Genomic DNA, 17,579 nt, shown 5'->3' with positions numbered 1-17,579 from the left:
TCAAACAATTGTATAATAGTCACTCAGTAAGCCATCACACCCCTGCTCTGAAAGTAATGCAATATGATAAATACTTCAGCGCAGATTTACATTTGGTTGAATAACAGGAAGTAATCATTTCAGTTTTATATGTTTTTGTACATTTATTTGTTCTATTACTGACTATTTTTCTTAGATATTTCAGGCTAATGCAAAATTAATTTGCAAAAAGAATCAGCACTTTGAGTTTCAGTGCTCACAGATTACATTTTTTTTTAAAAAAGAGATCACACCAAACAGCAATTTATTTTACTTGCAACATTAGCCCCATTTCCACCATTGAGACACAGTTATTTAAAATAAAAAGTATACACAAGACAGTAGCCTTAATAGTTTCTAATCATGTGTCAGATGAAGGATACATTTAATGAGACTCCCTTTTCCTTAAAACATTTCTCCTTTGTTGCTTCACCTAATGCTGGCACTACCTCCAGTTGAATGAGTGAACTATCCCGGTATACAGCCAGCCATACTAAAACCAGCAACCAAGGGATACAAAAACAGCTGATAGCAATTTTTCCTACAATTTTCGCTTCCTCACAGAGGAAGCAGCTACCTACCTCTCAGCACTTTTGCCATGGTGTCATGGTCAAAAATCAAAACTGTGTGGGGGAGTGACTGCAAATTCAAGACCAGGTCTTACCATGGTCAAAACAGGCTCAAAAACATTATCATAGTCACCAGCTTCAGAAAACTGCAATGCCCATTACCACCCACTGGTGACATTCTTATTGAATGTATGATTCATATGAAACGTATGATTCATAGTATACATTACCTATATAGTGAACAACACATGTCTGGCCCTTTTTTGGAAATGTCCTGCCTGAAAAAGAAGACATGCAATTAGTACCTTTGACATCTTTGTGTTTCTGCAAGATATGTCGCAATTCTTTGTAATGGGTCGCCCAACTAGACGTTATAGTGGTTTTGAGGTTCTAGCACAAAACCACGTTAACTTTCAGAAAAAAATGGCGTGTCCAATTAATTGCTAAAATGTTAGCTTGCTTTTTCGATTCGCTCCACGGTCTTAAATTTCACGACTTTCGTAATGAGTGCTTACCTTCAGGCATAAAGCCTTTGGAAGATTTGATTTCTACTGCCGGAACTAAAGTTCAAACGCCTTTTTTCAGGAACACGCTTTGTTGAAAATACGAACCCGCCTAATCATTTCCCCCTTAGCACGGATACCACCAACAGCAGCAACAATACTACTAACGAAAAGCCAGACAGAGTGAAATCATACAGTCCTTATCTCTCCTTTATAGTACAGTACTAGCCTTTACGCAGCTGTCAGCAAATGCCATTTAAAAATCCACACACACTGCATTGCTACCAAATTTGTTTAGACTACCACGACAAGGCAGATTCCTGCAATGCAAAACCCAGTTAAAAAACACAATAAAGATCTGTTGGGATGGCACAATTACCGTCTCCTGGCGATATGGTCTCGATTTCAACGCCCATTCTTAAACAACAATGCTCTCAAATATATACAATATATATATATTCTATATCTCTTCCGCGGAAGAAATTGCCACGCTTCCCACTGCAGCCTGCAGCAATAACAGTCCTTTGGCTGCACACCCTGCGTCGTTACAGCCACGCACCGCTCTGCCCACGAGCACGTGACCTCCGCGGCGTCCGTCAATCACCCCTATCCCCGCCTCAATGGAACAGTGATACATTCCGCCGGCCAATCGGCAGCAAGGCTCCCGCCCCTGTAAGTTGCCATGCTACTTGCTGTTACTTCCTGGGGATGGGTTGTCAATGGAGCAAGCAGCATGGCTCTGAAAAGAGGAAGGTGTCTTATTATAGGGATAATGAACTAAAATAAATATTTACAGGAGCAGGCCATTCGGCTCTGCTCTGCCATTCAATAGATTCAGTTTGTTTGTAGTTAACCTGTTCAGAGATGTTTCGCAGGAGGTCAGGCAACATCCCAGGAGTAGAAGAATCGGCGTTTCGGGCATAACCCCTTCATCAGGAATGGGGGAGGGGTTATGCCCGCATCGTCGATTCTCCGACTCTTTGGATGCTGCCTGACTTGCTGTGCTTTTCCAGCACCACACACTCCACTCTGATCTCCAGCATCTGCAGTCCTCACTTTTTCCTACACCTCTCGAGCAGTTAGGACTTGAATCCCCACCTCCTGGCTCAGAGTACATGGCTAATACAAAAATTCTCACGTTCGCTTTCCTGTATTATCCCAGTAACCCATGATTCCGCTACTGATCCACAAATATCTCAGCCATAAATATACACAAAGATTTTGAGTCTGCAGCAGGAGTTCAAAAGGCTCACAACCTTCTGAGAAAAGAAATTCCTCCTCATCTCAGTCCTAAATTGGCACCTGTTTATTCTGCAACTATGTCATTTCAAAGATAGAGCAAAGGCAGGTAAATGGAGTTAAATCACAGACCAGCAATGATCACAGTGTTGCAACAGATTCAAGGGGCTGAATGGCCTACTGCTGCTCCTATGTACTTGAAAATTTATGCACTCTGTCCAGCTTGAGAACTCTGCATCATACTGTTCAATACACCATAGGACATAGTGGTATTTCAAAGTGATTTAGTTCACCTCCCTCTCCCTCCCCCAACGGTGCAACTTTTGCCCCATCCAACTGCAGCAGATCCCTTTGTCTTGGGGTAGCAGTGTTCCAATTTCATATCCCACTTCCAGGAATTAAGCGGAAAACACAAGGCACAAAGCTGATGCTCTGGAGATGGGAGTGTTCTGCACTGTTGAAGTTCCAATTGTTTCAATGAGACCTTAAATGGCCACTCCATGTGTCTGCTCTGGGAAATGTAAAACATCCTAAGAAAATACTTGAGAAGCCCAGGAGTTATCCCCACCACCCCCAATAAACCAATACTTATCCTGAAATCAGCATCACATTATATTTGTGGGAATTTGATATGCACAGATTGGCTACTCCACTTTTGGTGGTATTTCAGTGCCTGCTGTCAGTTATCCAAACTCTGAACTATAGAAGAACATGGGATCACTGCTACCCAGTAAACCATAATGTTAGTCTCAACTTTGAGTTCCTAGTCCTTAAACACTCTTCTTCAGTCAATCAGCAACTATCACACAGGGAGGCAATGATGAATTTCAAGACCTTTGTTGAGAGAACCCTCTCAAGATATAAGAAAATAGTCCTGATTTCCAAAGGTGGGTCACACAAAACTAATAACATTGACATCATTTCTGTCTGAGATGTTGTCAGTCCTGCTGAGTTTATCCAGTACATTGTGCTATTTCAATCTCTAAAGTGCACCTTTTTTTGTGTATATCTAAAGATAATTTTTTGTCCCCCAAGGGCCACTTTCATTTCTGCTTTACAAAAAGCTCAACTTCCATAACTGTGTCTGATAATTAGTTCAATATATTTCTGCACCTAGCTAATTATTCCTGAATTGTCTGTGGTATTATTCACATTAGGCTGAAGGATCTGTGACTTTTTCAGGATATCAGCATTATCTATGTAAAACTCAGTGCCTCATTATATAAAAATAATATCCCAGTCAGATACTCTAGTTTTGTCCAACAGCAATTACTAATAACTGCTGTCACATGCCTTTGAGCACATGGCCTAATCTAGTATTAAGTATTTTGGATATACTTGCAAATGCAGGGAAATTCATATTTACTTAGCAAACATCTGAAATTTATCAGTAGCTGAGGATGTAAGACACTAACAATTATCAAAAATCACATACTTCTTTTTCTCTTACTTATTTAATACACAGAAGGTTGAATTATATATGCAATCATTGAGGTTGCATGCCAAAAGACAGTTTATTTTATTTTCTATTTATCAACTGAATGTTTAATTGGTCTCATTTTGATTCCTAGCTAGCCAGATGGATTTGTAGCTTACATTTGGTCAGCAGTGTCATACTGTCACCCAAACTCATAATTGAGTTCAAACCCTACTTTAGGATACGATTGCATAATTTAGCACAATGTGCTTCAGGAAGTTTGAGAAGATTTGTAGCTCAGGTTGACGTTTGGATGTAGGTTTGCTCGCTGTGCTGAAAGGTTCATTTCCAGACGTTTCATTACCTTACTAGGTAACATCTTCAGTGGACCTCATGTGAAGCAATGCTGAAAATTCCTGCTGTCTATTTAAATGTGCTTCAGTACTATAATAAAGGAAGAATGCACTGGTAGAAGTACTATCTTACGAATGAAATTATTGAACTGCCTGGCTTGTTATCAATGCAATGAAATCTTTGCATAATATGGGTTATTTTCTTGTTGACAGTGATACTTTAACAACAGAATACTTTATTAACAATATGACAAGGATAATAAGGGATCTGGTAAATAGATAAATAGATAGAAGAAGCCAATAATCATTTCAACAAAGTCAAATTCTTTTCTGAACTAGTAATGCTGTAAAAAGATAAGTTATAAAGTACCCAGAATCTTGTAACGCAAATGCTTATCAAAATTCACCTGCAAACAAACCATGCTTAAATCAATAGAATCTCGTATACAATCACCATTGCATTGATGATAATTCTAGGTGAGAAAGTGGCTCATTTTTCTGAGTTGCTTTTGATCCCATTATCTGTGTTGCAGTCTCATATTTCAGAGGTGGATAAGGATACCCTGGGTGAAAATCTTTTGTCCAGTGATGAAATGCATAGGAGAAATGAGAATCTCTCATAAATGTGTTCTGTGCAAAGAAGTAATTAGTGATTTCTAATGGTCTCAGTCATTCTTGGAAGTTTACTTAATTATATTGCTTAAACGTTAATAGAAAAATGCAAAAGGAACTGTAAAAAACAAACACATGCTGTATGCCTTTCATTTATAAAATGACTTAAAAGTATGCCATTATTACTTATTGCGTGATTGTGCTGGACACCATTGACCAGGCCACAGGTATGATCCTGAGCCATTTCAGTTCTCTGTCCCACTCCTGTTCTGACCTCTTGGTCATCAACAAAGAGTTGAAAGGTGTTGTCAACACTTCTACCAAGTATCACTGACTCACCAATAACCTGCTTATTGATGCTCAGTTTGGTTTCTAGAAGGGCCACTCAATTGCAAATCTCATGACAGCCTTGGTTCAAACAAGGAGAAACAGCCAAATTGCAGAGATGAAGTGAGTCGAGGAGATATTTGATGAAAGAGGCACAAAGGAGCCCTAGAAAAATTGAATTCAATTTAAAGTTCCACTGGTTGGAGTCACATCTTGTAAAAAAAATGTTAAGGTTGTTGAAGACCAATCATCTTAGCCCCAAGATATTAACTCCTCTGAGCAGTAACATATCCCCATCCTCAGCTGTTTCATCAAGGACCTTCTCTCTATCATAAGGTCAGAAATGAGCATGTTTGTTGATAATTACTGATTGTTCAATTCCACTTGCAATATACCTCTGGTTTTTTACCTTCTCTAGACCTTTTCTTCAGGAAGTACCAGAATTGTATCAACCACCTAAATTTCTTGACTTTCTTCACTCATGCTAACCTATTTCTCTCTCAACGTGGAGTGATCTGTTCTCTCAGATCCAGCCATGGTAACATTGAAATTTCAGTTCCCTATGGACGTTTTTCAGTGTGTGAAGACCTGAAAAATTGCAAATGGAAAAGGTGTCACTGGTTCCACATGCTTCAGTGACGTGATTAGATTTTCAAAGGTGGAGTCAGAAACCTTCACACCTCCAGTCAATAACTTGTCAATAGCTCATTGTAGGGCATACTAGGAATATGAGGAGCAACAATTCTTTGTTATCTTGAGGTCTCTGCCCAAAGGCAGATCTGATCCACGATGCCATAGCCTCCATCATGAGTAGGGCAAAAAGGCAGTTTCAGAATCTACCCAAGCTAGAACAGGGACTGAACTTAGTGCTGTTGGTATCTACCTAATCCTCATTGTTTGTCTAACCAACTGCACCCCTCCATCAAAGAAGTCTCAAGTTGCTGTAGCAATATACACTTTCCTTGCAAATTGTGGTTTGGCAATATGGATATTAAAGTCTCCAGCATTCTGTCCATTATATGGACGACCAGGAACTTCTCCCACTCTTGCAGCCTGTCTTTGGTGTATGTTGGAAGGGTTTACTAGTTAATATTCAACCTGTTTGGCCATTTATGAATGCACCTTTGTTAGTCATAAAGTACTGCGTTTCTGGCTCAGAGGCAGGGATACTACCTTTTATGCCACAAGACCTCCTGAGCAATGATCAACAATTTTCAAATTAAAAGCATGGACAACATGAGAGCTGGGACACATCTCTACGTAATTGTCAAAATAAAGTGAGGAGCCATTTGTAGTTATGACTGCAGTGTGAAAAAGTTGTCTAAAAGGATAGATTTAAATTCAATTGTTCATGCAATGGCACAGAATTGCCATCAGCTGAGAGACTTGATTTTGTGAGGAGACAGTGCTTGATGCTGCTGACATCCATGGCCAGCTCCAGCCATGCCTGTTGGTCTGTTTCTTTCTTGGCTCTTCTTCCAGTGTGAGGGAAGTGTAGAAATCTCCTGTCTGCCACAACTTAAGCAGAGCAACAAGTGATGGCTGCCCAAACAATGCAGATCAGGTTGATGCCAACAGTCCTGCCTCTTTGGACTACTCATGATACTGTTTGAGTTTCCAGTGCATCCATTTCTGATGGCAACAGCCAGTCTGGTCATTTGCCTTTTCATTTATCTATCTGTGCTTGGATCCCACCTGCTGGCTGAATCCTCACCTCTAATTGGGTACCAAATTCATTTTTGGGCCAATTAGTTGCTGACACTTTGAAAAGCGTATTGCATCACAGTAAGGTTGAGACTCAGAAATCTTCCAGGTGTTAGGCTGCTAACCCCAGAATGAAAATTCAATCCATTTAAATCTGCTGACAATGACAACTTCACGATTACCATCATGGCTTTTTTTTTTGCTTGTCATGCTATCATCTATTTTTATCTCGCACCATCATGCTCAGTGCTATTTAATCACTCCTGTCTTCAGTGCAACAAAGGTTTACCAGACTGATTCCTGGGATGACCAGACTGACATATGAGGAGAGGTTGAATTGGTTAGGATTCGCCAGAATTGACAAGAATGAGGAGGGGGAAATCTCATAGAAACCCAAAAGATTTCCAACAGGACCAAACAGGGTAGATGCAGGAAGAATGTTCCCCATGATAGGAGAGTCCAGGCCAGGGATACATGGTGAACCATTGAAAACTCAGATGAGGAGAAATTTCTTCACTCAGAGAGTGATGAGCCTGGGGAATTTACTACACCAGAAAGCAATTGAGGCCAAAACACTGAATGATTTCAAGCTAATTGGATACAGCACGTGCGGCTAACAGGATCAAAGGATATGGAGGAAAAAGCAGGAACAGGCTATTCATTGGATGATTATAATGAAAGGCAGAGCAGGCTTGAAGAGCCTAATGGCCACCACCCACTCCTATTTTCTATGTTTCTACATTTCCACCCTCTTTCCTTCTGTTCCTTGTTCTCTTCGCCACCTTCCCTGCCTCTATATTTGCAAGTAATCTGCCACCTCTTATCATTTCCAATTCCATCAAAAGGTCATTGACCTGAAATGTTAGCATTATTTGTCTGTTCACAGATGCTGACTGACCTGCTGAGTACTTTTTGTTGACCCATCAGCTTCGAAGGGGATACTATTTAAATAGACCATAAAAATGCCGGGGATAAAGGATGAACATATGAAGATCATTTTCATTAACTTGGCCTATATTCCTCTGAGTTTTGAAATTTAGGGGATAATCTAAACAATGTATTTAAAATAAAGAATTGAATCGATAGGTAGAAAATGATAAACTATTTCTTCTGGTGGGAGAATGCTGACCAAGAGGGTACAATCTTAAAATTGCAAAACTTTCCATTTAGAAAATAGATTTGAGATACAGACGATCTAGTTAAAAGGTGCAAGATATTTCAGAGGTTGAATGACTTACCCCTTTGCTCTGTTGTAAAATTAGATATCTTCATATATGCATTACTTAAACCTTTCTGTAGCTAAGATGGTTACTGTGTTTCTGTTTCACTAACATTATTTTGACTGGGTTTATTCTAAACAAGAAGCCGGAAATATATAAACCCTTTGTAAACCCTTACTTCTGTGAATAATTTCACTTATAAATATGGACAAGCATGAAAAATTGTTTACGAGACAAAACAGAGCTGGAGTTGCTACGCACTCTATAACCATTTCTGACCTACAGCTTTTGTATTTAAGAAGGTTAAAAAAATGGTAAAATTTTCAACTTGTCACTCAGATGTAAAACTTAAATTACAGAAGTATAAAACATTTTAAAATGTCATAGAGTCATACAACACAGAAACAGCCTTCAGTCCAAACAGCCCATGCTGATTATAATCCCAAACTGAACTTGTCCAACCTGCCTGCACTTGGCCCATATCCCTTCGAACATTCCTTATTCATGTACTTATCTAAATGTCTTTTAAACGCTGTAACTGTACCTGCATCAACCACTTCCTCTGGAAGCTCTTTCCACACATGAACCACTCTGTGAAAAAAAATTGCTTCTCATTTCTTTTTTTTAAATCTTTCTCCTCTCGCCTGAAAAATATGCTCACAGTCATGAAATCACCCATCCTAGGGAAAAGACACCTGCCATTTAGAGTCATAGATATAATACAGCACGGAAACAGACACTTAGGTCCAACCCATCCATGCTGACAAGATATCCCAACCCAATCTTGCCATTTGCCAGCACTTGCCCATACCCCTCTAAACCCTTTCTATTCATATGCCCATTCAGATGCCTTTTAAATGTTGCAACTGTACGAGCCTCCACCACTTCCTCTGGCAGCTCAGTCCATATACACACTACCCTCGGTTTGAAAAACTTGCCCCTTAGGGCTCTTTTATATCTTTCCCTTCTCACCCTAAACCTATGCCCTCTAGTTCTAGACTCCCCTACCCCAGGGAAAAGACATTGACTAGTTATCCTCTCCATGCCCCTCATGATTTTATAGACCTCTATAAGGTCACCACTTAGGGTGAGAGGGGAAAGATAAAGAAGAGACCTAAGGGGCAAGATTTTCATGCTACCTTACCTATAGTCCTCATAATTTTTATAAACCTCAATAAGGTCACCTCTCAACGTTCTACACTCCAGCCTCTCCTTTTAACTCAAACCCTCCATTCCCAGCAACATCCTGATAAATCTCTTCTGAACCCTCTCCAGTTTAATAATGCCCTTCCTGTAACAAGGTGACCAGAACTGGACACAGTACTCCAGAAGACACCTCAGCAATGGCCTGTACAACCTCAACATAATATCCCAACTCCTATATTCAAAGGTCTGATGAGCAATGAAGGCAAGCATGCTAAATGCCTTAACCATCATTTTCTATATGTGATGCAAACTTCAAAGAATTACGTACCTGAACCCCTCAGTCTCTCTGTTCTACAATACTGCCCAAGGTATTACTTATAATTTGATAAGTCTTGTCCTTGTTTGTTTTACCAAAATGTAATACCTTGAATTTATCCAAATTAAACTCCATTTGCCACTGTTCAGCCCATTGACCCAATTGATCGAGATCTCTTTGCAATCTTAGATAACCTTCTACGCAGTCCACTATACCACTAATCTTGGTGTCATCTGCAAACTTACTAACCATGCTTTCTTTATTCTCATCCAAATCATTCTATATAAATGACAAACAAAATATCCTTTTCTATAAAGGGCAGTGATCCTCCCGCATGCGCTGCATGCATTGTTGTGTATTTGTGTGCATATTAAGTCAGGTCTCAAAGCTTTTGAAAAAAAAGAAGGAACATTATAGAACCATTTTTCACCAAAACCATTAGTAATCGCTGAAAGGTCCAGAGGTCACAAACAGCATGATGGTGACGCTACCTTCTCGTCTAAAGAAGTTAGCAGAATTTTGTGAATTCAAACACAACTTTTATGTTGTGAAACCACACATAAGAGATTTCTGACAGAAAGGAATCTAGACTTAAAGAAGACACTGAAAATTGCAGTCTCAATGGAACTAGCAGAGAAGGAAGCTCAACAACTAAGCTCAGTATTGAGAGTTCATAAAATGGGAGCTGAGAGATAAGCACCAACGCAGACTCAAAACTGTCATTGGTGTGGAAACACAGGTCATGCAGGAGCAAATTGCTGATATAAAGAAGCTATATGCAGAAACTGTGGAAGCAAAGGACACATTAAATGGATGTTTGAGGAAGAAACATGAACAACATATAGTAAAAGTACAGAGACTAACAAATAGAAAGTAACCTATATGGAACAAAACGTGCATAAGAAAAGCCCAAACGCTCAGTCCAGAGAGGAGTTGGTCACTGGAGGACCTGAGTAGTGCTTTCATTGATACATGAACTTGTTTATCAGAAACAGCTCACACTGCACTGCAACTTCAAAATGTACATAGGTGAAGTAATGCAGTAAGGGTTGTATTGGTGTGAATGTTCAGTTATCTAGTCAGTCTGAAGATTTGTCTACTTTTTCCCACTTAATTGGGAAGAATGTGGTTGAGAAAATCAAACTCAATTGGTACATTGTCAGATTTTGAGACTGATCCATCACAGATTCTAAAGAAACATGCTGTTGTTTTTAACAGGGGTCTGGGAAGCATGGCAAAGATCTGTCAATTAAAATCAATGAAGAGATTCAAGCAAGACTAGATCAGTCCTTATGCATTCAGATCAAAGGGTGAAGCATAATTAGAGAGCTTGGTTGAGATGGGATTCCTTGAATTTGTAAATGTGAGTGATTGTTTCATGCATAGCATACCATGATCTGTATGTCCTCGCTTACTATGATCAGTCTGTACCGTTCGTAAACAAAGCATTTCACTGTATTTATGTACATGTGACAACAAATAAATCAAACCAAATCAAATCAGTGATGAAGAAAGTTGGATTGGTACACAGCAGTGGTGATGTTACGGTCAGTGCTGTGTGCTGAGCTGTATCCTTTGTCTTCAATCAATGACCTATTTGCTGAACTAGTTGGAGATCAGCTTTTCAGTGAAGCTGACTTCAGCCAAGGCTATCTTCAGACGAAAGTTGATCCTGAATCCTAGAAATGTTTAACGATTGCAATGCAAAGGACTATTCAAATGCAAGGGACCCAATCACATCTGCACCTGTGATATTCTAACATGCCACGGTCAGATATTTGGTGGATGAGGAGTCCATTGTTACCGAGACAATATTTTGGTCATGGTGAGAAACAAGAAAGAACATCTCCACAATTTAGGCTGCAGAGAGTTGAAGATTATGGCCTGTGAGTGATGCAAGGCAAATGTGAATTTTTTATATATGCCTAAATATTTTATGAAAGATTAGTAATTTGTTATTAAATACACAGAATCCTGTATTTTTGCAAACAGAAAAGAAGTGTACACACATAAGACCTGCTTTAACTCAACAAAAGAGGTGACAACAGGTTCATGTTTCTTGGCAATGCCCAAACCAATTGGAATTAGTCTGTTTTAAAATTTAAACAAAGCTTGAAAGTTAACTATCAAACATGTAGACTCGTACAGCAGAGATACAGATATTTTCGTCCATACTGATTGTGTATCCCAAACTGGACTAGTTTCATTTACCTACATTTGGTCCATATCTCTCTTAACATTTCCTTTTTGTGTGCCTATTCAAATGTTTTTAAATGTTGTAATTGTAATCGCCTCTATTACCTCCTCTGGGACTTTATTCCATACACACACCACATTCTGTGCAAAAATGTTGCCCTTCATGTCCCTTTTAAATCTTTCCCATCTCACCTTAATCCTATGCCCTTTACTTTTGGACTCCCCTTCCCTGGGGAAAAGACCTGGACTATTCACCTTATCTATGCTCCTCATGATTTTATAAACATCTATAAGGTCGCCTTTCATCCTTTGATGCTGCAAGGAAAAAAAGTCCCAAACTATTCAGCCTCTCCCTGTAATTCAAACCCTCCAGTCCTGGCAACATGCTTGCAAATGCTTTTCTGCACCCTTTCTAGTTTAACACATCCTTCCTATAGCAGGGCGACCAGAATTGAATGCAGTCTTCCAAAAGTGGCCTCCACCAATGTTGTTACAACTGCCACAAGATGGCCCAATCCTATACTCAATGCTCTGACCAACGAAGGCAAGCGTGCTGAAACCCTTCTTCACCACTACATGCGACGCTACTTTCAAGGAACTATGTACTTGAACCCCCTCGGTCTCTCTGTTTGACAACACTACCCATAACCCTACCATTAACTGTGTAAGTTCTGCATTTATCTAAATTAAACTCTACCTGTCACTTCTCAGCCCATTAACCCTTTTGATTAACAATATTAATTGGTGCATTCTCCATGGTATCCCCACCAATCAGAATCTATTTGTGAACTAATCAATTTCCCCTCATGCAGTAAAATGTTGGTTTTCCCTTGAATTGGTATTCTTGTAAAATTGTCCTGATGGGTGCAAGACAGAAATGTTCATCAAAATGTCTTTTTCAACAATATTCCTATTGTTTGTCCATTCTGTTTTTCTTATGAAGAGAGATTGAGCAGTTGAGGCCTATATTCTCTGGAGTTTGAAAGAATGAGAAGGGATCTAACTGAGATATGCAAGGTGCACAAAGGGATTTATGAAATTGACATAGAATGGATGTTTCCTCATGTGAAGCAATCTAGAATGAGAGGTCATAGTTTTATGATAACTGACAACAGATTTAAAACAGAAATGAGCTGAATTACTTCTCTTCAAGGGATATGAATCTGTGAAATTTACTACCTCAGAGTATAGCTGTGACATTGATTAAATTTAAAGAGGAGACAGCTCCTGTTGCTGTTCCCCTCAATACAAGTATACCATTTTGGATATTGTGATTTTTTAGGGGGGAGGGGGGGAGGAGAGAGAGAAAGAAAACGAGTTACCAAGGTTAACCCATACAGTATAGGTCTCTGGCACAGACTCTGTCCCTGTTGCTCAGAAGGAAAAGGGGCGGGGGTGGGGAGGAGAAGAGCATTAGTCATTGGGGACTCCATAATTAGGGGGGCAGATTGGAGGTTCTGTAAAAAGGAGAGACACTCACGGTCGGTGTGCTGCCTCCCAGATGCCAGGGTTCATGATATCTCGGATCGTGTTTTCGGGATCCTTGATGGGGACGGGGAGCAGCCCCAAGTCATGGTCCACATAGGCATTAACAACATAGGTTGGAAAAGGATTGGGGTTTTAAGGCAGAAATTCAGGGAGCTAAGGTGGAAGCTTGGAGCTAGAACAAACAGAGTCGTTATCTCCGGTTTGTTACGCATGCCACGTGCTAGCGAGGTGAGGAATAGGGAGAGGGAGGAGTGGAATACGTGGCTACAGGGATGGTGCAGGAGGGAGAGTTTTGGATACCTGGATAATTGGAACTCATTCTGGGGCAGGTGAGACCTCTGCAAACAGGATGGTCTACACCTGAACCAGTCGGGTACCAATATCCTGGGGAGGGGGGGGGGGAATTTGTGAATGCTCTTCCGGAGGGTTTAAACTTACTCAACTGGGGGATGGGAACCTAACTTGTAGCTCCAGTGTCCAGGAGGTTGAGTAGTGAGGTCAGAAATAAGGCTTCAAGGTCACAAGAGTGCATTGGCAAGCAGTAAGGTGGTTTGAAGTGTGTCTACTTCAACACCAAAAGCATCCAGAATAAGGCGGGCGAGCTTGGAGCATGGGTTGGTACCTGGGACTTCGATGTTGTGGACATTTCGGAGACATGGATAGAACAGGGACAGGAATGGTTGTTGCAAGTTCTGTGATTTTAATGTTTCAGTAAGAACAGGGAAGGTGGTAAAAGAAGGGAAGGTGTGGCATTGTTTGTCAAGGACACTTTTATGGTGGCAGAAAGGACATTTGAGGATTTGTTTACTGAAGTACTATGGGCTGAGGTTCGAAACAGGAAAGGAGAGGTCACCCTGTTGGGATTTTCGATAGGCCTCCGAATAGTACGAGAGAAGTAGAGGAAAAGATGATTCTGGATAGGAGTAAGAGTAACAGGGTATTGTTATGGGGGCCTTTAACTTTCCAAATATTGACTGGAAATATAGTTTGAGTACTTTAGATGGGTCTTTAGTTTTTGTCCAGTGTGTGCAGGAGAGTTTCCTGAAACAATATGTATACAGGCCAACAAGGGATGAGGCCACGTTGGATTTGGTACTAGCAATGAACCAGTCCTGGTGTCAGATTTGGAGGTAGGTGAGCACTTGGGTGATAGTGACCACAATTTGGTTATGTTTACTTTAGCGATGGAAAGGGATAGATATATACCACAGGCAAGAGTTATAGCTGAGGAAAAGGCAATTACAATGTGATTAGGCAAGATTTAGGATGCATAGGATGGGGAAGGAAACTGCAGGGGATGGACGCAATTGAAATGTGGAGCTTATTCAAGGATCAGCTATTGCATGTCCTTGATAAGTACGTACCCGTCAGGAAGGGAGGAAGTGGTCGAGCGAGGGAGCCGTGGTTTACTAAAGATGTTGAATCCCTTGTCAAGAGGAAGAAGGCGACTTATGTATGGATGAGTTGTGAAGGCTGAGTTAGGGCGCTTGAGAGTTACAAGTTAGCCAGGAAAGACTGAAAGAGAGAGCTAAGAAGAGCCAGGAAGGGACATGAGAAGTTGTTGGCAGATAGCTAAAAACCACACAACACCAGGTTATAGTCCAACAGGTTTAATTGGAAGCACACTAGCTTTCGGAGCGAAGCTAGTGTGCTTCCAATTAAACCTGTTGGACTATAACCTGGTGTTGTGTGATTTTTAACTTTGTACACCCCAGTCCAACACCGGCATCGCCAAATCTTGGCAGATAGCAACAGGGAAAACCCTAAAACTTTCTATATAGGTATATTAGAAATAAAAGAATGACTAGTGTCAGGTTAGGACCAATCAAGGACAGTAGTGGGAAGTTGTGCGTGGAGTCTGAGGAGATAGGAAAAACGCTAAATGAATATTTTCATCCATATTCACACTGAAAAACGACAATGTTGTCAAGGTGAATACTGAGATACAGCCTATTAGACTGGAAAGGATTAAGGTTCACAAGGAGGAGGTGTTAGCAATTTTGGAAAGTGTTAAAATAGATAAGTCCCCTGGGCCAGATGGGATTTATCCTCAGATTCTCTGGGAAACCAGGGAGGAGATTTCAGAGCCTTTGGCTTTGATCTTTATGATGTCATTGTCTACATGAATGGTGCCAGAAGACTAGAGGATAGCACATGTTGTCCCCTTGTTCAAGAAGGGGAGTAGGGACAACCCTGGTAATAATAGACTAGTAAGCCTTACTTCAGTTGTGGGTACGGTGTTGGAAAAGGTTATAAGTGATTGGATTTATAATCATCTGAAAATGAATGAGTTGATTAGGGATAGTCAACATGGTTTTGTGAAGGGTAGGCCGTGCCTCACAAACCTTATTGAGTTCTTTGAGAAGGTGACCAAACAGATGGACAAGGGTAAAGCAGTTGATGTGGTATATATGGATTTCAGTAAGGCGTTTGATAAGGTAGCTCATGGTAGACTATTGCACAAAATATGGAGGCATGGGATTGAGGGTGATTTAGCGGTTTAGATCAGAGCCATGAGGTTATGCTGCAACTGTACAAAACTCTGGTGCAGCTGCATTTTGAATATTGCATACAGTTCTGGTCACTGCATTATAGGAAGGATGCGGAAGCTTTGGAAAGGGTTCAAAGGAGATTTACTAGGATGTTGCCTGGTATTGGAGGGAAGGTCTTGAGGAAAGGCTGAGGGACTTGAGGCTGTTTTCGTTAGAGAGAAGGAGGTTGAGAGATGACTTAATTGAGACATACAAGATAATCACAGGGTTAGACAGAGTGGGCAGTGAGAATCTTTTCCTCAGATAGTGATGGCTAGCATGAGGAAATATAGCTTTAAATTGAGGGGTGATAGATATAGGACAGATTTCAGAGGTAGTTTCTTTACTCAGAGAATAATAGGGGCATGGAATGGCCTGCCTGCAACAGTAGTAGACTCACCAACTTTAAGGGCATTTAAATGGTTATTGGATAAACATATGCATGAAAATAGAATAGTGTAGGTTAGATCGGCTTCAGATTGGTTTCACAGGTTAGTGCAAAATCTAGGGCCGAAGGGCCTGTTCTGCAGTGTAATGTTCTATAGACATTTATAATAAATAATGGGTTAACTGGTTATAGTGAGTGGAGATAGGAGAGAAATTCACACCATACAAATATATATTGAGAAACAGGGTAGGGGAATGGGTCTGGGTGGGTTATTCTTCAGAGGGTCAATGTGGACTTGTTGGGCCAAATGGCCTGTTTCCATACTGGAGACATTCTATGACCTTCTATGATCTATACGCAAAGTATAAAAGGTTAACTTAAAATACACCAATAAACAGAAATAGAATGTAACAGAATATCTACGTTTTCCCAAATGGAGCTTCGCCTAAAAGATATTTCCTGTAATCCAATCTGCAAGTGTTGTTTCCTACGAGAGGTGCTGGATTGTGGAATCTTGCTAGGAATTATATTTTAACAACAATAAAAAAAATGTTTGATATTGCAGTGATTAATAAGCCTTATTAATAATTATTTAGTTTAGAAAGGCAAATTTAAAATTTCATTTTTTTGGCTGGCAGTACAAACTGATACTTTAGCTTTCTGCTCATATGATTTTGTGACCATGTAATTGGGCAAATGTTTGTTATTTTTCTTTAATTCTAGCTCATTAGCAAAGTTGTTAGGCAACGGCATACTGACGTAGGGAGTGAAATTACAGTTCTCTGATTGTTATCTTATGAGCTGAATCATGAACTCCTGCTTTAAGTAGGAGTTACAATGCATATATTTCTATGAGTGCGCACTGTGTGATATTTTACAGTTTAGATAATGGATACAAATGACTCATTGTGAGTGAGCTGTAGTTCAGCCTTCCTTGACTCACATGCTCTTTAAAAGGGTTGCTCCCCTTCTTCTTCACACACCTACTATAAAGGAAGAAATACTCAATCAAACTCCTTCAGCACAACTCAATGTAATATGATTGCCATCTTTGTTGGGATATTGTTTTTAGTGGCGATCTTTGGCAATAATGGGTTCCCAAGTGTCATATGGTTCTGGTGCTTAACAGTGCATTGTTTCATGTAGGCCACACAATTGATAATGATTCCAGCCAACAATAATGTGATAACAGCATCACAGGAAGTTAAATTACTTAATTTCAGCTCAGCCACAATTATTGTAATGTAGTATTTCGCAAACAGGAAAAAGCCTCCAGATCCATTCTAATACAGAATCAGAGGAGTTGTTTGAAAAATTGAATTTGAAATGGGTGGGCAGCTTTTTGACACACATGGATTAGATCTTGGCAAATGAAGCAGAGCATTTTGGTCAGGATATTTCCCAACTCACCAAAACACTTTATTCCATTTGTTTTAGAAGTTTCTAGGCCATCCAGCCCATTATCTCTCACAGGTTTTAATGACCTTACCCACCCTATGGCCTGAAGTACATTTGTGCCAGTTCAACTAGTTCAAAGAGTCAAAAAGTGTGG

The 17,579-nt window shown here is 40.2% G+C and overlaps 1 protein-coding gene across 1 annotated transcript in view; it reads right to left on the bottom strand.

Moving 5' to 3' along the window:
• Nucleotides 1-1,626, bottom strand: part of fkbp1b (FKBP prolyl isomerase 1B) — a 37,123-nt gene extending 35,497 nt beyond the window's left edge. Inside the window, exons 1-2 of the mRNA XM_043677049.2 lie at nt 1,470-1,626; nt 818-865 (exon numbers count right to left, since the gene is read on the bottom strand). Of these exons, the coding sequence (XP_043532984.1) occupies nt 818-865; nt 1,470-1,506 (85 nt within the window). The 5' untranslated portion in view covers nt 1,507-1,626. The remainder of the gene's footprint in view (nt 1-817; nt 866-1,469) is intronic.
• Between the last annotated feature and the right edge of the window lie 15,953 nt (nt 1,627-17,579).

The sequence above is a fragment of the Chiloscyllium plagiosum genome, unplaced genomic scaffold (assembly GCF_037043375.1).
Source record: "Chiloscyllium plagiosum isolate Xiang-an unplaced genomic scaffold, Cpla_swu_hap1 HiC_scaffold_3, whole genome shotgun sequence".
Taxonomy (NCBI): Eukaryota; Metazoa; Chordata; class Chondrichthyes; order Orectolobiformes; family Hemiscylliidae; genus Chiloscyllium; species Chiloscyllium plagiosum.
The sequence above is the reverse complement of the archived record's forward strand: the minus strand, read 5'-3'. Positions and strand labels throughout refer to the sequence as shown.